The sequence below is a fragment of the Neophocaena asiaeorientalis genome, unplaced genomic scaffold (assembly GCF_003031525.2).
Source record: "Neophocaena asiaeorientalis asiaeorientalis breed wild unplaced genomic scaffold, Neophocaena_asiaeorientalis_V1.1 scaffold7, whole genome shotgun sequence".
Lineage (NCBI taxonomy): Eukaryota > Metazoa > Chordata > Mammalia > Artiodactyla > Phocoenidae > Neophocaena > Neophocaena asiaeorientalis.
The window spans coordinates 10,909,820-10,935,658 of record NW_020185337.1 but is presented as its reverse complement, the minus strand read 5'-3'; the positions used below and the strand labels follow the sequence as shown (position 1 = coordinate 10,935,658).

The following is a 25,839-nucleotide window of genomic DNA, read 5'->3' as shown; positions in this document are numbered from 1 at the left end:
GTGGTCTCCCCCATAAGCAATTTTCTTTGGAAATTACTTTTTAAATATCAATGTTTTATCAATACTTCTAGGTTCGAAAATTACCCAAACCAGGAAAGGCTACTTTAAAAGACTATGGCTACTCTCAAGCCACAAGGAGAAGCCCGCACACCGCAACAAAGAATAGGCCCCCGATTGCCACAACTAGAGAAAGCCTGTGCACAGCAATGAAGACCCAATGCAGCCAAAAATAAACAAATAAATATATTTTTTGAAAAAGTGAATTGAGAAAAAGATTAAAAAAAAAAAGACTATGACTACTTTCAAAGTAATCAAATACAATTTTAACCTAAAAAACAATCTGCAAGTGAAAAACCACTGTTTTTCAAGTGGGAAGAATGGCGAGTAAAGCCATGAGATGGTACAGTGTTTTACCTAGAAGACAGTAATGAACCAGGGAGTCTGAAAGTGAGGGTTCATGAAACCAAAGATAGAGCTAGAATGGTAGGCTGCAGCAAGACTGTAAAAGGCCTCAAAGGTCAGGCTAAAACTGTACCTTTCCACATGTAAGCAATGGAAGCCACTAATTAACAGGTCAAAGTGATTAAATACAAATAACAAGTAAGGGAATAGAAGAGACAACCAGTTTAAGTACAAGTTATTAAACCTGGTTTTGGATTTGCTGAGTTTATGAGACTCAAATAAAATTGTATGGAGGGGGAGAATAAATTAAGGGCTTGCGATTAGCAAATACAAACTACTAGACATAAAACAGATAAACAACAAGGTCCTACTGTATAGCACAGGGAACTATATTTAATATCTTGTAATAATCTATAATGGAAAAGAGTATGGAGAAGTACATACATACATATATTAAACTGAATCACTGTGCTGTACACCAGAATCTAACACAACGCTGTAAATAAACTGAATCTCAATTTAAAAACATTTTTTAATGTACAATATAATTTCATGGTCCCAGGGCTAAGTAGCTGTCACACCAATAGAAGAAAGTAAAGTTGAAGGGGAAGAAATAAAGTCGGGCAAGGGTGGGACAAGTCTAACAATTAGCTGCAAAAAATTTCAAGCAGTTTTACTGCATTCTGCAAAAATCAGCAAATGTATCAGTCACAATTATTAACCATGTGGTACAATCTTAAGAGTATAAAGCTAGATATTTCCCAGACCTAGCATCAGTTCTGTGGGGTTTTCTCTAATCTGACTACAAAATTTAGATTCCTTCTAGCCATGTTCAAATCTACACTGCTTAAATTCCAAAACCAAGGTGTACTTTTTCCATGGCTATGAACATTCAAGATTTCTTAGCAACCCTTGGCCCTAACACACAAACTATCTCTCGTAGAAATATAAGGAGCCTTCCCCTCATGACAACCAATCACCTAAGGCTTCATTTGAAATGCACAAATACTGGGAGCTCCCTGGTGGCCTAGTGGTTAAGATTCTGGGCTTTCACTGCCTTGACCCGGGTTCAATCCCTGGTTGGAGAACTGAGATCTGGCAAGCTGCACGGCACAGCCAAAAAGAAAAAAGTACACAAATATCAATAGTTCCCTGGCACTAAAAATGGTTTAAAGCACTCAAAATCAGACCTTCTGCAGGTTCTAGTCTACAACCAAGTTAAGTATAGAAATGGAAAGTAAACATTTAGAAATTTTATGGTAATTTGACAGTATATTTATGTCTGTTCAAACTAATAATATAAAATTCAGGCTTACATTTTGTATGCCTTTTTTCATCTCTTTATCCTATTGTTATCATTTTACAAAACATTAGATTGGAAATTATTTAAAAACAAAACAAACTAGTTTTCTACCGAAGTATGAGAGACACTGGTTTAGATTACACACTCTGGAGCCATGTTACCCAGGTTGTAATCCCAACTCTGCCATTCACAGATATATGGTTTGGTGGGGCAAAACACCATAGTACCAAATAACAGATAACAATATTATTGGTATCCCATCTCCAGTAGCACTTCCTTATATTTCCCCTTCCTTGCTTCACTATTTTTTAGCTGAATGGCAAAGACCATTTGTGGCTTTAATAAAAATATAAATGCTATTATGGCCAAGGCAGCTACAATTATCTCTACCAGTTACTAACCCAACATTTCAGTAAACTGAAGGCATTAAAGATATGAAAAAATGAACAGAAGGGTTAGCAAAGTAAGAACAGGAAAAGATGGTAGTGTTTTATGATTTTTAAAGTGGTTAACACCAATCCTCACACTTCTACCAAACTATGAATTTTTACTTGATAGGTAACATTTACTAAGCATTTACTAACAAGCAACGGGCTGCATATTTTTATATACATTATTCAGTATATTCAATCTTCACAATACTGTGAAACTACTACTCTCTCCACTCTTCAAATTTAAGCCCTGGGAAGTTAACAAGTCTTATCTATAGTCTACATTTTATTGCAGGACTGTCAAGATTCATAGCTAGGGATACTATGTGTCCAAATTTTACCTGTTTGTCGTTTCAGCATAATTATTATTACTAAAACCCTGGTTCACTCTGACAAGTGCCCCAAATTGGATAATAAATTATATATTGTTAGCAAGGTACTCTTTCCAGGCAGCATAACCCTACAGTATGTACTATGCTTTGTACCACAGCCTCAGGCTCAACACTTTCACTATCTTCCAAGTGCATGCCACTGCCAATAAATTAGAAGAAAGGCATGAATGGTACACTTCACTCTTCAAACCCACACACACACAAACACACACACACAATCCCACTACTACGGGAAAAAGCAAGTAAATACCAATGATTGATTATACTGATTTTATGTTATGCAAGACAGTGTACTAAATGCCTATGAGATCAAAATATCTTAGAAATACAGGTAAGCATATATAAAAGCTACCTTTTATGGATACAAATAATTAACTCTAAGAAGATTATTTTTTAATACAACATATGTAAATAGACTTCAGGATACTTTACTCTTCCTTTTAGTATCCAAACATTCAGTTCCCAGGTCTCTTTTTAGTAAAGATACATTTCTCCCAGCACTCTCCCATATGTAAATTAGTATAATTAATTAACTAGTACACAAAAACAAATAAAGCCTCACCACCTGCCTTGTAAGGAATGAAAAAAAAATCTGGTGTAAACAGTGAAAATTATCACAAATAATTAAACCAACTGTTTTCAGTGTCAGTTTTCAAATATACCTATAGTAAAGGAATACCAGCTAATCTGGCATCACTCATCAGGAAAAGTGCAGCTGTGGATTTTGCAGGTCTTCTTGTCTGTAATAAAGGATCAAATTGGTGACCTTTGCGCCATAAACCAAAAAGCCTAAGTAGATAAACAACATATGTAGATTCAGCAAAATACAAACCTTTTAAGTTTAGAACACTGCTCAAATGGAGAATTTATTTTTCATGTAAAGACTGTAAGATCCCATATATCAATTCCGATTCAAGACAGTACTTTTTAACATTCCTTTTTACTAATATAATATGACACCTAAACAATAATATTGAAAGCTGAGGTACAGAGGGAAGAGCTTTGACCATCTGCACAAATTGTGTTGTGTCTAAAAATTACTACAAAATTTTATAGCTGTTCAATTTATTATTTAAGTAATAATAGTAATTATCTGACTAAAACTGATGACCAGCCCTAGGCTTTTAAGTGAACAGAGTTAAATTTGCTATGCTACAGCTAAAAATTTGTATTTCTGGATAGTCAGCAAATTACACTTAACCACATTCTCCTAATAAAAAAATTCCTATAGGTCACATTTGAATTTCTTATCTTCTAGAATATAATTTTAAAACTAGAAAGACTTGTAGGCATCTTGTTACATTTAAAATAAACTAATTCCTAAAGGAACACTAATATCTGTCAACCAAATTACTCTGCACATCTTAATGTAGCTTAGGGCAAGACTACAAATTCAGGAAGTGTGACAGAGACATAAGAAATAACAAACATGTATGATCAAGAATGATTAGGTTAACAATGAAATTTAAATGTCAATACTACTTAAACCAAAGGCTACCAGAAGATTCACATTTCTTAAATAACTAAGGAGAAATTTATATAAGTTGAACATTATACAAAAGTAAAAATTAGTGCTTCAAAATAACATTAAAATGATGTTAGGACAAACATTTACATTGCACAAAATTATACTGGTTCCCGTAACATGATGATTTCTATTTCATTCATTCTTTAAAGATTTATAATTACAATTTGAAAGGCAAACATGTTAAAGAATTTAACTGCTGCTTCTTTTAAAGTTTATTCCTTTTAAAACTTTGAAAAGCATAACTAAAATTTAATGATACTGGTTAAATATTAGTTTAAAAAAATCAATTTTAGGGACTTCCCTTGTGGCACAGTGGTTAAAACTCCACGCTCCCAATGCAGGGGACCCAGGTTCAATCCCTGGTCAGGGAACTAGATCCCACATGCATGCCGCAACTAAGAGTCTGCATGCCACAACTAAGGAGCCCACCTGCCACAACTAAGACCCGGTGCAATCAAACAATTAAAAAAATAAATATTTTTTAAAGTCAATTTTAACATGTCAGCTAAACAAATAAGCAGTTTAATTCTTTTTAAATTCCATGTGTTAGTTTTTTTAAAGTTCTGTAATGTTAAAAGTTAAAATTTCAATGTAAACTATGGTTTAATAAAAAAATTAGATTTATCCTTTTATTCTCCAAGTATTTAAACCATTTTTCAAAAGAAATCAACCGGGCTTCCCTGGTGGCGCAGTGGTTGAGAGTCCGCCTGCCGATGCTGGGGACACGGGTTCGTGCCCTGGTCTGGGAAGATCCCACATGCTGCAGAGCAGCTGGGCCCGTCCAGAGCCTGTGCTCCGCAATGGGAAAGACCACAACAGTGAGAGGCCCACGTACCGCAAAAGAAAAAAAAAAAAGAAATCCACCAATATTTCTTTAAAAATTAGAAAACCAGGTACTACAGTCACTGTTTCAAATGTCCCCAGGTTTATAGAGTATGACTATATCCTTTCACTTAAGTTAATGAACCATCCAAACTTCCAAATATAAAAACTTCTATACTCTTTAACCCAGTTATACTTTTAAGAGATTTCTTCAAAGGAACTGTCAGGACAATAAAAGCTTTATATATTTTATATCAGGAAGGAAAACTAAAGGCAATATATATATTAAAAAATACGACCAAAGGTAACAGATAAATCATGGTGTTTATAATATAGGCACTAGAAGTGATGTTTGGAAAATCATTTAAAAATGTTAACATAAAAACAGAAAAAAGATGTCAGGACTGAATAATGAGAACTTTACTTTTGTGGGGGAGGGCACTTTATTTTTAATTTAACCAGTCCCAAATAAATGTGGTACATCCAGACAATGGAATATTATTCTGCACTAAGAAATAAGCTAACAAGCTGTGAAAAGACATGGAGGAATCTTAAATGCATATTACTAAATGAAAGGAGGCTTAAGAGGCTATCTACTGGGCTTCCCTGGTGGGGCAGTGGCTAAGAATCCACCTGCTAATGCAGGGGACACAGGTTTGAGCCCTGCTCTGGGAAGATCCCACATGCCACGGAGCAACTAAGCCTGTGCACCACAACTACTGAGTCCACGTGCCACAACTACTGAAGCCCGCGTGCCTAGAGCCCGTGCTCTGCAACAAGGGAAGCCAACACAATGAGAGGCCCGCGCACCACAACGAAGAGTAGCCCCCGCTCGCCACAACTAGAGAAAGCCCACAGGCAGCAATGAAGACTCAACACAGCCAAAGAAATATATAGAAAAATAAAATAAATATATAAAAAATAAAATATTTAAAAAAAAGAAACTATAGACTGTATGATAACTATATGATAAGAACTATATTTCTGGAAAAGACAGAACTACAGGGACAGCAAAAAGATTAGTGCTTGCTGGGGGTTAGGGAGGAAGAGGGATGAACAGACAGAAGATTTTTAGGCAGTGAAAGTACTCTGTATGAAACCTATAATGCTAACTGTGTTATTCCACATGTGTCCAAACCTACAAAATATACAACACCAAGAGTGAGTCGTGATGTAATGTACAGACTTCGGGTGATAATGACATGTCAATGTAGGTTCATCCAGTGTAACAAATGTACCCCTCTGGTGTGGAATGTTGATTGTGGAGGACACTGTGGATGTTGGGGCAGGAGGTATATCAGAACGCTTTGTACCCTCCTTTCTATTTTGTAGTGAACCTAAAATGGCTCTAAAAAAGTCAAAGGAAAAGAAATAGACACAAAGAGAGTCATGGTGAGAAAAAAGAATCCACAAACAAGTAAAGCAAAATATTAACCAGAGAACATGTTGTTGGGATTGCAGATTTTTTCTTCATACAGACCTAAACGTTCCAAATTTATTGTAACAAAATTATACTGAAGCCCAAATATACAGAGACTCTACTCCTGGACTGTTCAGTCTGTTCCAAAGATGTCAGTTCCCACTTGCACCAATATCACATTTTTATAAGTTACCTTTGTTGAATAATGTTTTTTTCTCCATGTAAGGCAAATTCTCCATTCCCCTTTTCTCCTCCTTTTCAAAAATTTACTGCTAATTCTCATTTGTTTATTCTTTCAAATAAACTTGCAAACTTTTTCTCTAAAGGGCCAGAGAGTAAAATATTTTAGGCTGGTAAACTTCTATCACTTATTCATTGTTTTGTTTTACTTTTTGAAATAAAAACCATTCTTGGGACATCCCTGGTGGCACAGTGGTTAAGAATCCACCTGCCAATGCAGGGACACTGGTTCGATCCCTGGTCCGGGAAAATCCCAAATGCCGTGGTGCAACTAAGCCTGTGCACCGCAACTACTGAGCCTGCGCTCTAGAGCCTGCGAACCACAACTACTGAACCCGCGTGCCACGATGACTGAAGCCCACGCGCCTAGAGCCTGTGCTCCGAAACAAGAGAAGCCACCACAATGAGAAGTGTGCGCACCGCAATGAAGAGTAGCCCCCACCTGCCGCAACTAGAGGAAGCCCATGACCCAATGCAACCAAAATAAATTAAAAAAAAAAAAAATCTTAGCTAGCAGGCCACACAAAAGCAGCCCTAAGGCCAGCTTGAAAACCCCAGCATAAAGTGTAGCTTCCCAATAAGAACCTGCTGTATAAAAAAATAAATTAAATTTAAAAATTCAAAAAAATAAAGTGTAGCTTCCCACCCCACTGGCAAAGATTCTGGCATTTTGACTCAGTTTATACTGAATTTACACATAAAATTCAGAAAAAATTAACATCTTTCCAACATTAACTCTTTCAAAAGCAAATTATGTGATTAAGTGATTCTTCACTTATTAAAGTCCTCCACTGTAGTTCTCAGAGCTGTACTGCTTTTATTTATGAATCCTGCAAACTAACTGTTAGGGTTTATAATTCCTGGGCACTTGAAGGCTCTGGCATTTGGGTATATGAATGCTGCAAAGAACTTGCTAGGTTTATTATTCCTGGCGTTTTTTGCCTGAAGAAAAACTAAAAAAACTACCACTAGAATGCAACAAAAAGTTACTTTTAAAATGTGGTAATAAGTGTTAGTTCTTTATTTCTTTTATATTCAGTAATCCAGGAACTCTTAGGTTAAGAGAGAGGTGGGTTAAGCACTCAAGAGTGCATGGCACATGATAGACACTCAAATGTTTCAAAAAATAAATGATTCTAATTCTGTTCCCTCTCAAAACCCCACTAAAACTATAGTAATTTACCCCCCCCCAAAAAAAGCCCACAACCATGGGAAGAGCAGAAAAAAAAAGAACTGGAATGTAGATGGAATTCCTGGCAGCACCTTTCAGAACTGGGAGTGAAGGAAGGGAGTAAATTAAAAAGAATCCAGGGAAAGTTGTTCGGGAAATAACTACATCCCTCCATCCCCTCCCCCTACTCCAAGTCCCTAGGCTTGCTGCCATGAGTTCAAGAATAAAAAGAAAATAAGCAATTTGGAGGTAACAGACAGGCAGGGAATAGAAAATGCCTTTAAAAATATGTACCTATATATATCCTCAAAAGGATGTTAAGATTTTGCATGCACACAATTACAGGAAGCTATAAAAATGAACATTCAGAAGACCAGAGAGAGAGAACATCTGGAAATTAAAATTATGAGGCAGAAAAGGTTGGAAAATAAATTTCCCAGAAAACCAAACAAAAAGAGATGGAAAATGAGAGCAAAATTTAAATGAGAGTGAGACTGCATCAGAGCTCGCAGACACTAACGAACCACTGCAGTAGATCCAATATCTGAATAACTGTTTCAAAGAGAAACGGGAGAGGAAAATCACCAATAAATCTCTCAGAAGTGATGGACAGGAGTTGCTATATTAAAGTCCAATAAGTACCCAGCACAATAGATGACAACACTCATACTAGAGCATGTCATTGTGAAATGGGGACAAGGAAAGACTCTATAAATTTCTGCTGAGTAGAAGGGAACTGGTCACATTAAAAAAAAAAATAAGAGTCATCAGAATAATTCCTGAGTTATCAACAGTTACAAGAGAAGATGACCATGGAACTTCAAAATTCTGAAGAAAAGAATTCTACACCCAGCCAAACTACAGACATGATATTGTTCAATAGGCATAGTCTCAAAAATCTTTAATAACCCTCATGTACCTTTTCTCAAAAAAGTTCTGGAAGATGTGATCCACCAAAGTGAAACAAGTAACCAAATAAGAGGAAAACAAGAGATACAGCAAACAGAGGAGTGCAACACAGAAGTCATATGAGAGCAAATAAGGAACATAGTCAAAAGAGATCCAAAAAAGACAGGTGTGCACCAGATATAGAGAGCCAACGGTCTAGACTGGAGCAATGTGATTCAGGCTACATTCATGTGCTGTTATGACCAAGAGGCTTACTATTGTACCTTTTATTAAAAAACAACTGCCATGTGTCTGGCCTGGACATTTTTTTTTTGGGGTATTTTTTAAATTGTAAATTTATTATTTTTTAAAATTTATTTATTTATCTATGGCTGCATTGAGTCTTCGTTGTGGTGCATGGGCTCCTCATTGCGGTGCTTCTCTTGTTGCAGAGCATGGGCTCTAGGCACACGGGCCTCAGTAGCTGTGGCTCGCAGGGCTCTAGAGCACAGGCTCAGTAGTTGTGGTGCACAGGCTTAGTTGCTCCGTAGCATATGGGATCTTCCCAGACCAGGGTTCAAACCTGTGTCCCCTGCACTGGCAGGCAGATTCTTAACTACTGCACTACCAGGGAAGTCCCTGGCCTGAACATTTATGTACCCGTAACTCAGCTTAAAAATATGTTAACATGGACTTCCCTGGTGGCGCAGTGGTTGAGAGTCCGCCTGCCAATGCAGGGGACGCGGGTTTGTGCCCCGGTCCGGGAAGATCCCACATGCCACGGAGTGGTTGGGCCCGTGAGCCATGGCCGCTGAGCCTGCGCGTCCAGAGCCTGTGCTCCGCAACGGGAGAGGCCACAACAGTGAGAGACCCGTGTACCGCAAAAAAAAAAAAAAAAATATATATATATATATGTTAACAAAGCTCCTTTTTCCTCTTCTGTGCCCTGCTCCCTGGAACAGCTCAGAATTTCACACCAGAATTACCCTATTCTTAAACAAGATACAGAGCAGCTCACTCGAAGAGACCACTCTCCTAACTGAAGGCTCTGCCTGGCCCATACCACAGCCCCAGCAGATAACTGTAGAGTCCTTTGTTTCCCAGAACATGTTCATGATCTTGCCCACTCGTTTTCCCAAGATGGGCTCTAGTAAAAATTCCAGGAAGCTGAAGCCAAACTATAACCCAGAAATGGTGTTCAGCTTATCTTAAGAACCTACCTGTAACAGTAGCAATACCACTCTTTCCCTACACATCATCTAAGTTTTTAGTTTCTCAAAACTAAAATACTTAGCTGAAAGATATGCACACTGGAGATTAAACTCTAAAGATAATTATACTGTAAAAAAAAAAAATTCAAGGGAATGACTAACATGAAAGTCAGGACAGTGAGTAGGGAAGGAGGCAAAGAAATGAAAATGTGATCAAAGAGTGTAAGATTGAGGTCCTGGGGCTTCCCTGGTGGCGCGGTGGTTAAGAATCTGCCTGCCAATGCAGGGGATACGGGTTCGAGCCCTGGTCCGGGAAGATCCCACATGCCGCAGAGCAACTAAGCCCGTGAGCCACAACTACTGAGCCTGCACACCACAACTACTGAGCCTGCACTCTAGAGCCCATGCTCCACAACAAGAGAAGCCACTGCAATGAGAAGCCCAGGCACCGCAACAAAGAGTAGCCCCTGCTGCCCACAACTAGAGAAAGCCCGTGCACAGCAACAAAGACCCAACACAGCCAAAAATAAATAAAAATTAAGAAAAAAAAATTGAGGTACTGACGTTGTCTTATGTGATGGGTACATGGGTCTTCAGGTTATTACTCTAAAACTTACGTACAAATGTATTTCACATTTTTTCTACATATAAGCATCTCGCTATTAGAAAAGAGAGGATCTCTAACAACAACAACAAAAAAAACAATTGTAGCATGATGGACAAAAAGAGTCACAGAAGTGTTTTATTTGACCAGTTTTTTAATTTTCAATTTGTTGCCAAAACATTCACCTTACAGATATACTACCCCATGTGTAGAATGACACAGGTAAAGGGTTATTCATCACAGTACTGAAGTAGCAAATGGTTCCAAAGCAAGTTACATGGCTAAGCCCAGTGGGGATGGGGGTGGGCTGTAGACTACTCAAAGGTATGGATACAGGGAAGTATGATTCTTTAGGGGGCATAACTAACAATCTTCCATACCTGTAAATTTTCTATTGCCTTTCTCAAATAATAATAGTAGTTACCAATCTTTCTAATTGTTCAATTTATCACCTAGTCCTTGGCTCACCTGGTATGGATCACATAGCCACACCAATAAACACAAACGGTACTATAATTCCCCAAATTAACGATCACATTCCCTTTTACAATCTATACAGGAATATCATAAACTGGAATATACTTATATGCCTTAATTGAACCCTAGCAAATGTTCATCAGTATAGAAATAAAAATGTTTTAAGACCAAACCATGTTAATACATACCATCAGAAAAAAAGTGAAAGCTTTGTGTTTACATGTAATGCTCTAAAAAATATATTACTAAGTGAAAAACACAATGTGCCAGAATAGTGTAAAGAGTTGGCTACCATTTATTTTTTTGAAAGAATATACAGCTGACCCATGAACAACGTAGGGGTTAGGAGCATTGACCCTCTACACAGTCTTAAATCCACACATAACTTTACAGCCAGCCCTCCTCATCCAAGGTCCCACATTTGCAGATTCAAACAACCGCAGATCACATAGTACTTTAGTACGTATTAAGTGAAAAAAATCCGTGTATGTATAAGTGGAGCCATGCAGTTCAAATCCATGTTGTTCAAGAGTCAACTGCAAATCATATTTGCTTGTATATATAGTTGTCCCTCGACATCTGTGGGGGACTGATTCTAGGATCCTCTCACATACCAAAATCTATAGATGTTCAAGTCCCTTATATAACATGGCATAGTACAGACAGCTCTCCAAAATCTGATCCACAGCTGGTTGAATCCTCAGACGGAAATCCATGGATGGGGGGCCAACTGAATACAAATCTCTACAGAAAGATATGAACTGACCATGGTGGTTGCCCCTAGAAGTGATCCACCTGGATGGGATCAGCTTGAGAAGACTTCATTGTACACTCTTTTGTACAAAAGTTGAGTTGTGGACAATGTATACAATGGGCTATTCACACACACATTTTCTTAAACAGCAAAACAAGGTCATAGGACAATTGTAATTTTAGGACAATTTTAATTGTCCATACAAGACCAAATAATTATCTTTGAAAGTTTAAAATACTGAGAGAAAAAAATTAAAAACTAAAATACAGAGAGACATTTTCTAGAATAAAATTAAAAAATAACTTGCCCAACCAAACTGGTCTTTGTCATATTCAGTTGTACCTTACAAAGTTATAATATAACATGTGTTTGTATACAGCAGGATATGTCTGTATGTATGTATATGTATACATACATTGTATATACATACATTGTATAGGATATGTATACAGCCACATTGTCCAATTTGGTATCCCCTAGCTACATATGGAATTAAATTTCAATTAATTAAAAATTACAATTCATACAAGTTTAAAATTCATCTCCTGGGTTGGATTAGTCTTATTTCAAGTGCTCAATAGTGCCGCTAGTGGCTACCGTATTGGTCAGCACAAATATAGAACACTTCCATCATCACAGAAAGTTCTCTTGGACAGCCTTTTTTAAGAAGAATCCTCAAAAAAACTGGTTAACACTGGATGCTTTGGAGAGAACTAGGTGACCGGAGAAAATAGATAGGAGATAGGTTTTTCACACCAGTAAGACAGGACTTTGCCTGTGCCAGACAGCACCCTTAATGTTTCATGTTAACTCACTTAATCCTTACTGTACTTCAATATAATTAGTTTCCTTTGTAATCCTATGTATTTTATTTAATTTAAAAACATTATTCTGAAAATGAGGTCACAGGCTCCAGCTTTAGCTTTGCTTTGCTAAAAGGATCCATCTGAATTTTGGAACATGAGCATTTATTACTCATCTTCAAGAAAAAAGCTATTTAAAAAAGCTGAAATACCATTATCTATAAACCAAAACCCAAAAGAGATTTTACTAAATATTATCTTAAAATACGTCACACCAGTTTAAAAGAAAAAATAAAATGTATCGCTCCTAATCTCATCATGCCACCACCCATAAACCATCTGATACATCCTTTCAGATATGATTTTATGTTTACTTGTGTATAATGATGACCTATGCATCAATTTTATCCATAAGGTAAGAGTTTTGCTGAAGGCAAAGAGTTGGACATTTTAGTTTTGGTTGAATTTTAGTTTTTTTTTTAAGTATAGTAATAAAGCTTGAAGATAGGACCTGGGTTGGAGTTCTACCTCTCTCACTTAGGAACTATGTGACCTCGGTAGAAACTTTTTTTAAATTTAATTTTAAAAAGTTTTAAAATTAAAAAAAAAATCACTTGAAATATGAATTTCTCACCTATAAAAAGTATTTATCCCACAATATTAAGATTTACAAAAAACTACGATATTTTATCTTTCTATTAAAATATTGACCTTAGTTAATACTTTATGTTATCAGACTGTGGTTACATAAGCTGTTGCCCTAAGATGACCCATGTAAAACCCCGAATTTTTTATAGCAATACTAATATTAGTTCACATAAATACTAAAACTTATTGACTGTCACTGTAATAAGCAGAGCACAGAAAGATTTCTGTAATTTCTAATTTCTGTATAGCATTTTGTATGAACACATTTAAAATATGTAACTAAAGACATTTTAGCTTTAAAGATTACTGCAGGGCTTCCCTGGTGGTGCAGTGGTTAAGAATCTGCCTGCCAATGCAGGGGACACAGGTTCAAGCCCTGGTCCTGGAAGATCCCACACGTGGAGCAACTTAGCTTATGCGCCACAACTACTGAACCTGCGTTCTAGAGCCCGCAAGCCACACTACTGAGCCTGCGCATTTAAGAGCCCGTGCTCTGCAAGAGAAGCCACCGCAATGAGAAGTCTGCACACCACAAGGAAGAGTAGCCGCACTCGCTGCAACTAGAGAAAAACTGCGCGCAGCAACGGAGACCCAACGCAGCCAAAAATAAATAAATTTATAAAAATAAATAAAAGTAAAGATTACTGCAAAGACATGAGTTTCAGAGAAATCTTATGGTCTTACTACTTCTACCTTCCCCAAATAATTTAGCTTTTAAGACTAGCAACATACAACTGAAACTTTTTCAAAACAACTGCTTGACTCTTTGCCAGACCTTTCACCAAAATTACTAAAAGTACAAAGGTAGATGAGAGTAAATTCCACGTTTGCAATTTTTTTTTCAATTTCACTACACTGTTTTCACTAGCAAAATATTTTAACTGGCAAAACATATGAATTGACAGGTCCAGAAACCAAATGAAAAGGGGGAGAAGAAGAGTGACCATTCACTTTCTTTAGAAATCAACGCACAAACTTCTGGACCAGTATGGCCAGTATAACTACTTGTTTAGTCCTCAAATTTAGACACCAAGGTGATATTTTCTTCTTGGTGATATTTTCTTAAGATTCTATACTTTGGATATCAGTTAGCCAACACTGTAGTACAACAGAAACTAAAAATAAATGACCACATATTTTCTTTTAGAGCTGTAGCAAAATATCTATTAAGTTTATCAAATTAATCTTTCCAAGTCACACAAGGAACACACGTTAAATGCCTATGGGAAAGACAGTGTCATGGTTAAGAACACACACTCTGGAACATGGTTGCTTTAGTTTGAACTCCACCCCACCACTTACTAGCTCTGTGATCTTGGGCAAGTTAGTCACACAAAGTTACTTAATCTCTCCGTGCCTTGGTTTCCTCAACTGTGAAATAAGAATAATACCTACCTCATCGATTTGCTGTTAAAAATTAAATGAATAAATATATGTAAAGCACTTAGTAAGGTGCCTGACATACAGTAAGTGCTTTGTGTTAGCTATTATTAAGATATAAAGATCACCTACATTAAAAATCACTGTTACAGACTGTGTTTAAAGTATCATTTTTATTCAGTTGCTTAGAACTCTAAATCTATAGCCCTGGAAATTCAATGCTGGGTCATAATTTGTCATAATTCCATAGAAACTTACTGAACACAGTAAGCCAAAACTACAGCTTCCTATTGTTCCTATGGAAGATGTATCAAAAGTTCCAACTGGGAAAAACAATCTTATTTTTCTGACCACATTCTCAGGTTCTAGAAGGGACTACTTAGTACTTAAGAGACAAAAGCCATCCTTTCTTTTTTCTCTAGGCACATACAGGAACTTTTAAAGAAACACTAGTGATTTTTACAGTAACGAGCGGGAAGACTATCTGTGGGTTATGGGTCATAAGCCTTGTATTTCTTAATAATGGCAAAGAAATGATAAAGTCGGCTATGTAAATCTCCTAGCAAAGAGAGGAAAAGGTGAGTACAACTTTGCATGGATACACCTATATGCAGCACACCTATGGAATATTAACTTTATCTAGTTCTTTTTTAAAAAATAAATTTATTTATTTTTGGCTGTGTTGGGTCTTCACTGCTGTGAGCGGGGCTACTCTTCATTGTGGTGCACTGGCTTCTCACTGAGGCGGCTTCTCTTGTTGCAGAGCATGGTCTCTAGGCTCACAGCCTTCAGTAGTCGTGGCACGTGGGCTTCAGTAGTCGTGGCACGCGGGCTTCAGTAGTTGTGGCATGTGGGCTTCAGCAGTTGTGGCTCACAGGCTCTAGAGTGCAGGCTCAGCAGTTGTGGTGCACGGGCTTAGTTCCTCCGCGGCATGTGGAATCTTCCCAGACCAGGGCTCGAACCCATGTCCCCTGCATTGGCAGGCGGATTCTTAACCACTGTGCCACCAGGGAAGTCCCCTATCTAGTTCTTCATAACTGATAAATTTTCATCCCTGAAGAGTGCATTTGAAAATCAAAACCACTATATCTTATTCCCATTTTTCAGCTAGACTTAGAAATTTCAGTCTTCAAGGTCACACAGATATTAAAATTAGACTATAATTCAGGCTCGTTTCCACTTCTCAAAAATCTCTCTATGACAAAAATGGAGCAACTCAGAGGTACCAGAGGAGCAAGGAAATTTCTAATAGTAGCAGAGAAGGAAAAGAAGAAATTACCATTGCTAGAACAAGTACTTCACAGGTTGCTTGTTACATCCAGGACTGCTGGTACTTCTCCTATATTCTTAACCTTATATAAATTAAATAGAATACTTAAAAAAAAATTTTTGCATAGAATTTTCTGTCCAAATTGGATTAAGGTTACATAATTCATTAAACATTTTATTCTCTGCAACTTTGGTGTGTAAAACTATGTCTATTTCTAAACTGGACTTCTCTAAGTCAAATAATTAGGCATAATTTTAATTCAGAGTAAAAAACAAAGTGAAATCTAAAATATAAACACCAGAACTAAATTTGTTTGCGGCCATGGCTCACGGGCCCAGCCACTCTGCGGCATGTGGGATCTTCCCAGACCAGGGCTTGAACCCGTGTCCCCTGCATTGGCAGGCGGATTCTTAACCACTGTGCCACCAGGGAAGCCCATGAATGAACTTTGATATACTGGGTTCTTTCTTTTTTTTTTTTTTTTTTTTTTTTTTTTTTTTTTAGTACGTGGGCCTCTCACTTTTGTGGCCTCTCCTGCTGCGGAGCACAGACTCTGGAAGCTCAGGCCCAGCGGCCATGGCTCACGGGCCCAGCCGCTCCGCGGCATGTGGGATCCTCCCAGACCGGGGCACAAACCAGCGTCCCCTGCATCGGCAGGCGGACTCTCAACCACTGCGCCACCAGGGAAGCCCCTGGGTTCTTTCTTAAAGCAAAAATATGCATATTAATTTGCAAGGTCTGCTTGTTAATCAATAGTCTTTGGTTAGCAAAAATACATGGCATTATATAACAACATATTTGTCAACACGTATTTAAGACTTATTTACTTTTAATAAACTCTTTGCAATACAAAACATGTTTCTAAAGGATAAAAAAAGGAAACATTAGATCAGCTGACTGTCCAAGTTGATTCCATTTATGAAACTAATGTACAGTTTAAAAAATTCAAGAGATACAATGTAAAAACAAGTAAAATTATATACCTTCAGTTTAACTAAAGAAACCAAAATCTCTTACCTTTAAAAGAACTTCAAGTCAAAAAAACCCCAATAATGAAGAATGCAGAATTAAGATAAAAGCTGCCAAAAACCACGACCCACTGGAGGCAAGATGGCCTGCCACCTTCGCCAACTGGTATTAAGTCTAACTTTGATCTACCCACAAAGTCTAATTTTGACCTAACCACAATTTAAATGCCAACAGAATAGGAGAGTATTGTTTATCCCAATGTTCAAAACTTTGCCATATTACCTCTTAAGAGGTAAAATGCTTCCTTTAATATACCTATCAAGCTTGTCAACAAGTTTAGTATATGTAAGCCACTTCTTTTATGTGTCTGTGTGTGTTTTGTTGTGGGGTTTTTTGGTTTTTTTGGAAGTATAGTTGATTTACAATGTTGTGTTAGTTTCCAGCGTATTAGCAAAGTAATTCAGGTATATATATGTACGTATATATTTTTTCAGATTCTTTTCCATTATAGGTTATTACAAGATACTTAATATAGTTCCCTGTGCTCTACAGTAGGTCCCTGTTGTTTATCTATTTTATACAGTGTGTATCTGTTAATCGCAAACTCCTAATTTTTCCCTTCCTCCTCCCTTTCCCCTTTGGTAACCATAAATTTGTTTTCTATGTCTGTGAATCTATTCCTGTTTTGTAAATAAGTCCACTTGTATAATTTTTTTAGATTCCATGTAAGCCACTTCTTAATCTAAATGATCTTATACACACACACTTGAGAAGCGCAGAATATCAAACTGAAAATGACTGATATTTTACTTAATTTCCATAAATAAAAATTCCCTGAATGCCTTCAAAGGTGGGACAAGCAGAAAAAACCCATAACTCTAGGTGCTTCTGATTATGCTCAGCAAAAAATAAGGAAACTCACAAGCTAGCTGAAATAGCAATGAACAAATATGCTTTTTGTAGGCTTATACATGGATACTTCAATTGCAGCAAATACTAATCAGCTGCTTAAAAAAATATATATACCACTATTTAAAATTGTCAAAAAGAATTCTAAATGACTAACCTGTGGACAAAGGTGCATTAAAAGTACTTTAAAGTTGCATTATTCACTAAAAATAAACACAAGATTATTTTACATGCATCCTCACTCTATTATAGCTTCAATCTGGCTTTTGACTTTCACACACTAAGTTTTTAGGTTCCCTACTCCCCAAATTTAAATGCAGCATTGATATCTCCCTGGGGTCAGCACTAGAAGGAATGCTATACTGAATCACTGACTAGATCACTGGAAATTAAGTTCCTAAAATTTACACTGAACAAGGTATAGAATCACATTTTGTATAACTCTGTATCCTAAAGAACACTTGGTACAAGGTCCTAAACGTATCAGGAGCTATAAATATTTACTGACTCAAAACAGTCCTTCAACACTTTTTAGTTTTGTTCCATGTTGTTGAAACAAAACAGCATAGCCTGCAAAACCCAAAGGCCCTAAATGTTACTGAAACTTCACAGACTACATTGTTTTATTGTTTAGAGATTTTAGCCTTGCCCTTATTACCAGCTGTAATGCTTTTACTGACGCTGGTACGGTCGGTAGGAGAGCTGATCCAGTCAGAAGTAATATCAGAGCCCATTAAAGGGTTTTTAGTTCAAGTTTTAGAGATTTATCTTTTATCTATTTAACATTAATGTTCTAAAAATCATTTAACTGTATCAGCAACTTAATAAAGTTCTGTAGTCAATCTAATTTCCAGGAATGTAAATAACCACTGGTACCAATAAAAGAATAAGTAACCAAGCAGGAAATGTGCCTTAAGTTCTGGCAACAAGGTAAGGATAAGTGTTTACATCAATGTAATGAAAAATAAGCATTTTTGTATTCTATAGAGCTTTTCATAACTAATTTTTTTAGTTATAAAAGTCTTTAAAAAGTCAAAGCAAATTGGGAAGCCATTATCAAAATCACAAACTACCATTAAAGATATATGAAAATATCCGGCAACCAAGGTCCAGAACTGGTTCCAGGGTATCAAAGGTTTTCTGGTTAATGTATTATGCCTCTAAAATATCACTTAGATGTGACATTCCTGAAACGGCAACACAGACCTAGAAGTTTCAGTGAGCCACTGCCGGCAAACCCAAACTATGACAAAAATACTCCCTCCTTTGGACGGTTATCAATCAACTTGGTGCTCTGGGATCAGCTTGCTTGAAAGAAGTTTAAGATGGTGCCCAAACTGGGAGAGAAACCAGCAGAACGGAAAAAGAGAAAATCAAATGGAAAAGTAACTTTAAAAGTTAAGTTCCTATTTCCAATAAACTGTGCCTGAAGAACCTTCCAGACGAAAAAGACAGACTCGGAAGAACAGACGGATCTACACCCACTCGCATTCTCTGAGGCGTGAGCACTGCGCGGAAACGATGAATGAATGGGAGACGGGCGCGTGTGAAATGCAGCAGGTCCGGCCGGCAACCAGACCAGCAGCAGCTATCCGTAGGCCTCGCTCCTCCCCCTTCCCTCCTCCATGACAGCCCAGCCTCCAGCATGGAGGGGCGAGGACAATGTGATCCCCCTGCTAACCACCACCACCACCCTTCATCCTACTCGCAAAGCTTTACCCTGTGACACGGGGTTCTCCTTCCCACTCCAAACCCTTCTCGCCTCCCCTGCAGCCCACCCCGGCAACTCTCGGAAGCGCCGGCGTAACATGCGCTGGCCGCTCTCGGCTCCCCTAGGCGAGGTCGAAGCTTCTCCGCGCACGCCGCGGCACCACTCCCGCCCAACTCACCCTAGGGCAACGCGCGCCCACCGGCTCCCTGGCCCACCAGTCTAAGGAGTTCCGGCGCGCGCCCCGCACCCGAGCCCCTGGGCTAGAGCGAGGGAGGGAGACACAGAAAGGCTGCCCCAAGGCTCCCTCCATCTCATTCCAGGCCGGTTCGCCGCCCACCCTCCCTGCGGATCCGGGCGCCAGCTCGGAGACGGCCCAGCGCCCTCCTATCCCGAAGACACAATTCCCACACACCTAGCCCAGGGCCCAGGTCGCCCTCCACCCTCGAACCCCCTCGCGGCTCCGCCTGAGGCGCCGCCCCTCCCCCACACCTCTCCGCGAGCTCTCGGGCCCCCACCAGAACGTGGGCTCTACACGCCGTCGCGGCCAACCTCCGGGGCGCCCCCAGTTGTCCGCGGGGAGGTCAGGCCCACGAAGAGGGGGAGGGGGCGGCAAGGGGTAGCGTGCGCACCGGGAACGCGGTCCCGCGGGGTCCCCGAGTCCGAAGGGAGACGGAGCGTGCGGGCCTGTGGGGGTGGGGGCCAAAAGCAATACTCACCGGTTCCACAGTCGCCATCTTAGATCGATCTGATCGCACAACCGCTCCTGAAGGGGGGGGTGAGAGGAAAAAAATGAGATTCAAACCGCATTGGCCGGCTTCTGTTCACGTGACGGACGTGTCCGTTTGGCCCTGGCGGCGCCTGCGCAAGACTGCGGCGGCGTGTTTAACGAGAGGCTTCTGGGAAGTGGAGTCTCTCTCCTGTCTTTCTCGTTTTCGTTTTTTTTTTTTCTTTTAGGCAAAGAAGTTTAAAAAAAAAAAGGACTGGTCACGTGGTCGATGGGTACCGTGCGCGGTTCTCGGCGCGGCGGACACACGCGTGCTGGAGGGTTGTTCTCAGTACTCTGCTCTTCCGCCTGGATAGCTACTGTCGCACTTACTGCCAGGCATGCCTGCTGTACCCTTTGTCGCCCTGTCCTCCCATCTTTCCCGAAAGGTTGGGAACCGTAGGCTCAGCACGCACAATAAGGCTTCGTTTGCTTAGTTGAGGTCCTAGAACAAGTTGCCTGTGTGTTCATTTAATTATCTTTTGACTGCACACCATTTTCTCTTAGTTTCAAATAGAGGCGGCGATGGAGAATCGTTTAAGCAGGCAACCCTCCCCGGTCCCCCGGCTCCGCTAACGCTGGTGGTCATTCATGGCCATCACTGCCAAAAGGGGTGGCGGGGCCGCCCACAGTACCCACTTGCCACAGGTTGGGGGAGGGGAGTGCACCCGACAGCGTTTCCTGTTCCAACTCCTGAGATTAAGACCTCAAGGCTAAGGCTTCCGTGGAAGTAAAAATCATTTGCAAGTTGGGTCCTCTCGCTTCCACTGTTCTGCTTTAACGTGATCGGAAATAGCCCAAGTCCGGGTGCCAGCCAGGGAAGCCACTCTGGCCCCCGCTGACTAAGCCCTGGATTGACTGTCAGGAGTCGTTAGGCCGGGTCAACTATGACTCGACGTTGACTCATTCTTCTTGGGCGAGTGACTTAATCATTCAGTGCCCTAGCTTTTTCATTTATGAACCACAGATGATAATACACTTCCCTCACAAGGGTGTGCTATGCTAATGATTGTAACCAGCTTTGAAAATGACTCGGACTCCCTAAATGCTTCAGAATAGTCAACCTCGTGCCTTCCTAAGGATCAGCGGCTTCCCCTGTTTTTTTTTTTTTAAACAATGTTTAAATTTTTTCTTTTGTGCACTTTCTTACATTATCATGTACACCAATGCAATTTTAAAGTTTCAAAACAATTTTGTTTTGAACTGTAGCTACCCTCCATGGAGACTTTAGTGTTCAGGAAAATGGTGTTATATTCACAATAATCACTGGTAATTAGAAATTTATCCTTACAGTGGCATCCTATATTTCCTTTCCCTGTAAGATGCTGTGTTGTCATTTCTCAAGACAGTGTTATCCTGCACGGTTATTAATACAAAAAACAGAGGTAAAGAAATCTAGTAGAGCGCTACTGTAAGGTTTTAATGAGGAAGACATACGATTACTGTTTTCCATGCTTCTTAAGAATGTTAACACAAGAAAAATCAGTATAAGCAGGTTGCCTGTGCCTGCCTGCTTACAGTGTTGCTGATGTCCAGAGCTGTGTCATACCTATTACTGACTACATAATGGTCGCTTGAGTTGGCTAACACATAATTGAGGCTGTAATAACTCAAAACCATTGCCTGATCATATGCTTTGGTTTACCTGGATGTCAGACACGATTAATAAAAGCTTTTGACCAACTTAGCTCTAGTAGGTTTAAAGTAGAAAGAATTCTGAAAACATAAAATAAATGGATAAATGAATTTCTATTTAGACTATCTACTCTTAGTTAACCTATCCAAAGTAATTATAGTCGACCTCAGTGATACTTTCTGTTGTTTAAAAGTAGTATCCTGTTATCTTCTTTGAAGAGATAGTATATATGTATTATTTTCCCAATGCTGCTAGATAATAGAATAAAAGAGATTTAAAGAGATTTCAGTGGGACTGAAAACCAGTGATGTTCTTAAAACTTCCTTTTAATAATAGCTTCCATTCTTTTAACTTTTCTCTTGATCAAAACACACCTCACTTTTCTCAATCATCCTAGTACTTCTACTATACATGTATAGTAGAAGTATATATATATATACTCCTCTTTGGAGCTTAATTTCTCTCCATTTTCTATGAGCTTTGTTGCATGTGTTTTATGACACATTCATGTGTCTTTTCCTAATATTACCATTAGACTCTACCATGTCAAAGACTTGGTGATTAGGTTTTTATCTATGTGTGTATATGGTTGTTTTGCTTTTGCCAATCTGAAGTATTTTATTCTTTTTTTTTTTTTTGCGGTACGCGGGCCTCTCACTGCTGTGGCCTCTCCCGTAGTGGAGCACAGGCTCTGGACGCGCGTGCTCAGCGGCCATGGCTCATGGGCGAAATATTTTATTCTTTATTAATCTATTAATGCACAAAAAAGTACATTTGTTACATTACTACCATATTTGTGCTTGTACTTAAAGGAAAGAGTAATAAAAAAGATATTTGAAATGGGATATGGTATTGAAACACTATTCTACTTGTTGGAGTTATCTAGTTCATACATAACTAATGGCCCAGCATAGTATCATGGTAACTATTATTTAAAATCCTGGAAAATAAATAATAAATAAATGCCTGGAATGATTGGTTATCATTTAGCATCTGTAAATAGTCATGATATTTTCTCTACATAATATAATCCTGAAGCTGGTATATCACTAGTCTTTATAGATCTAACTCATGGAAAAGAGACTTTAAATAATTTAATAGAACACATCATAATAAAAACAGCACATCATTTTTATCATGTATTTTGTCATTGGAATTTTATTTAGGTTTTCTAGATAATCAAAATCATTGTTTTGCTGGGCATTGTTCAACTGTGGTTCAAACTGATCACACCTGCTATGATCAATTCCTCAAAAATATTACTACTACACTGTCTAGGATTTAAAAAAAAAACAGGCCTTGGAATTTTAGACATTCTGTTTAAATTAGTTGCATTTCTTAGACTTGGATTAGTACTAAGCAATCGTTTTTTCTTAAAATGAATATGTTTTGAGACTGAAGATATGAAATCGCATAATAAAGTAAATGATCCTTAATATTTTCATTTTGGGTATTAACTTTAGATATAATCTAAACCAACCTCTAGTTAACACTAACTTTTTTTAAAATCTTTTTCACTCTCTTTTTAAACTTGGTTATACTTTATAGTCTATTTTTTAAATTGTTATTGTCACTTTCTACAGTGATGTTACTTTAGGAAAGACCTAAAATGATGGCTTCAAACAGGATAAATAATCCTTTAAATTACAATTATATAGTTTAGTATGTGAGAGCATGAGCTCCAATGTCCAATTTTCTTGGTTCATAATCCCAATTCTCCCCTTTACTGTGACCACATGCAGATTATTTAGTCTCTTTGTGCTTCATTTTGTCATCAGATAGGCACAATAACAGTACTTACCTTGCATGGTTAGTGTGAGAAATGAGTTAATCCATGTAACTTACTTAGAATAGTTCTTAGAATATAGTAAGCACTCAATGTAACTATAATTACCATGATGTAATATTATATTAACATAAATTTATTATTTCTACTTTTTGTATAGTGTAATATGCTTAAGAATTCTTCTATGCAGAGAACCAACCCCCGCCCATTATCTTTAAGGATATTCCAAGCTTTCAGAGTCAACTATTGATTTCTTATAACATACCACATATTTTTCATATCAATTAATTCATTTGACCTTTATAACAAATATGTGAATTAAAAATTATCACCCCCATCTTATAGATAAAGAAACAGACTCAGTAAAGTAGGGGACACAGGCAAGTCCACACAGCCAATGGGTGAGCTGGACTTCAAACCCAGTTCTCTTGACTCCAAGATTCTTTCTTCCATACCAGAGCTGCTTTCCTCTGATAGCGTCTTCCAAAATGCCTGTATCTCTTTGAAGGACTTAAAATACTAAGTTCATTTACAAAACTGACAATTCAAGAAGTACTAAGTTAGTAATGGGAAATGTGTAATATTTGAAGGATATTTAAAGGACATGGGAAGCCCAGGCACTTCCTTTCTGGACTGTTCTGTTTGGCATCCTAAGTCATAGATATATAAATAGTTCACTACCCATATAAAGAAGTGTGACTAAGAACAGAAAGGGTACAGCTAACAAGCCAAAACAAGCACTCATTCACCTGACGATTGAGACAGTCACTTCGTTTCTTCCCTTGTTTCATTCAGATCTCTGTTCCAATGCCATCTCCTGAGGGAAGGCTTCCTTGACCACCCTATCTAAATTACCATGCTCATTACTCTTTATCTCCTTACCCTGCTTTATTTTTCTTCAGGCCACTTTATAACTCTAGCTCTAAACCCAGTATTATATTAAATATTATTCAATTAATCATTGGTTGCCTCCACTAGCAAAATGTTAGGTCCTTGATGATTTGTAGGTAGAATGCCAACAAATATTTGGGAAAAACCAAAATTTTTAAAACTTCACAGAATTCCAGCCTTAGGACGAACAATGTAATAGGAAAATTACTATATACCAGGTATCATGTTAAGCAGTTTATGTGCATTGATAATACCTCATTTTATCTTCAAAACAACATTCTGAGATAGATAAGGAAACAGGTTAAATAACTTTCCCAAGAACACAGTTCTGTCTTCAGGGCTCTTAACACTATATAATATTGACTAGATTGTAATTGGACTGCCTAATAAGAAAGATAATTGTCTGAAATACTGAGAAATAATCTGCAAAGAGTATGTGAAAAATTAAGGAGTATGCTGGGTCAACAATAAGATACTATAAGTAAATGTAATTTACCTTTTAAAATTGAAATTAGAAAAAAATTTTAATGTAGTGGGATGAGATCAGTAGCTTTTAGAAATAACCCACAAGACTGTAAACACCCAAAATTCAGAGATTTGGGTGGAACTTCAGGGAAGCATGATTGGATTTTCATTGTTACATACATGAGTAAGTGCTTATATTGAACTTGTCTAAAGAAATATGTTAATGGGTGGGAGCTGGTCTGCTTACCATCTATAAAAGAGGAATCCAGAATGACAATATTTGACCACCTAGTTTTGTTCTGAGGACAGAGTGCCCTGGTGCAAAAATATGGATCTCTGGTCCATTTGGCCCTCATTGGGAATGGTTTCTTGAGGACACCAGAACTAATTCTCCTTGTTTGGTTCCAGGTTTACCAAGCGACCATATGATGAACATATCTTCTGGTATTGATTTGTATATATGTAGGGCTGATATGGATACATGAATGTCTAGACTAGTTATATTGCTCAGAGTCCATCTTAACTGGCACTAAATTTTTAGTTTGTTTTACTTACGCTCTATGAGCTTGGCTAAAAGAAAACTACCCCTGTGGACTGGATTTTCTCTGTGTCCTCAGATTGTGATGATTCTCTGAGGAAACACCAATCTACAGGAATGGTCTGGTTGGCTACCTTCCCCAGGACTTGACATGTGCCTTTCTACTCCAACAGCATCTTTGGAGACCTGTGAATTAGAAATTTTTGATTCACCTGCCTCTAAACTCTTATTTTAAGTTCAGAGTTTGAGAGATACCAATCCTCATTCAAGACATTGCTCAGAAACATAGGATGTACTAAAAATTCTCAGATATCACCTTATGTGTTTCAAGTAGCTAATGGAAAACCGTGATTATTGTTTTGTTAAAAATAAATAATAAAATAATGGTAATAATACTCGCAAGAGAGCCATTTATATCTTTTTTAAA

General features: G+C 38.2%; 1 protein-coding gene across 1 annotated transcript in view; it reads right to left on the bottom strand.

Annotated features, from left to right (window-relative positions):
* EIF4E (eukaryotic translation initiation factor 4E) overlaps positions 1-25,839 on the bottom strand; it is a 114,694-nt gene that overhangs the window by 28,978 nt on the left and 59,877 nt on the right. The window contains exon 2 of the mRNA XM_024736051.1: positions 20,050-20,096. Within this exon, the coding sequence (XP_024591819.1) occupies positions 20,050-20,096 (47 nt within the window). The remainder of the gene's footprint in view (positions 1-20,049; positions 20,097-25,839) is intronic.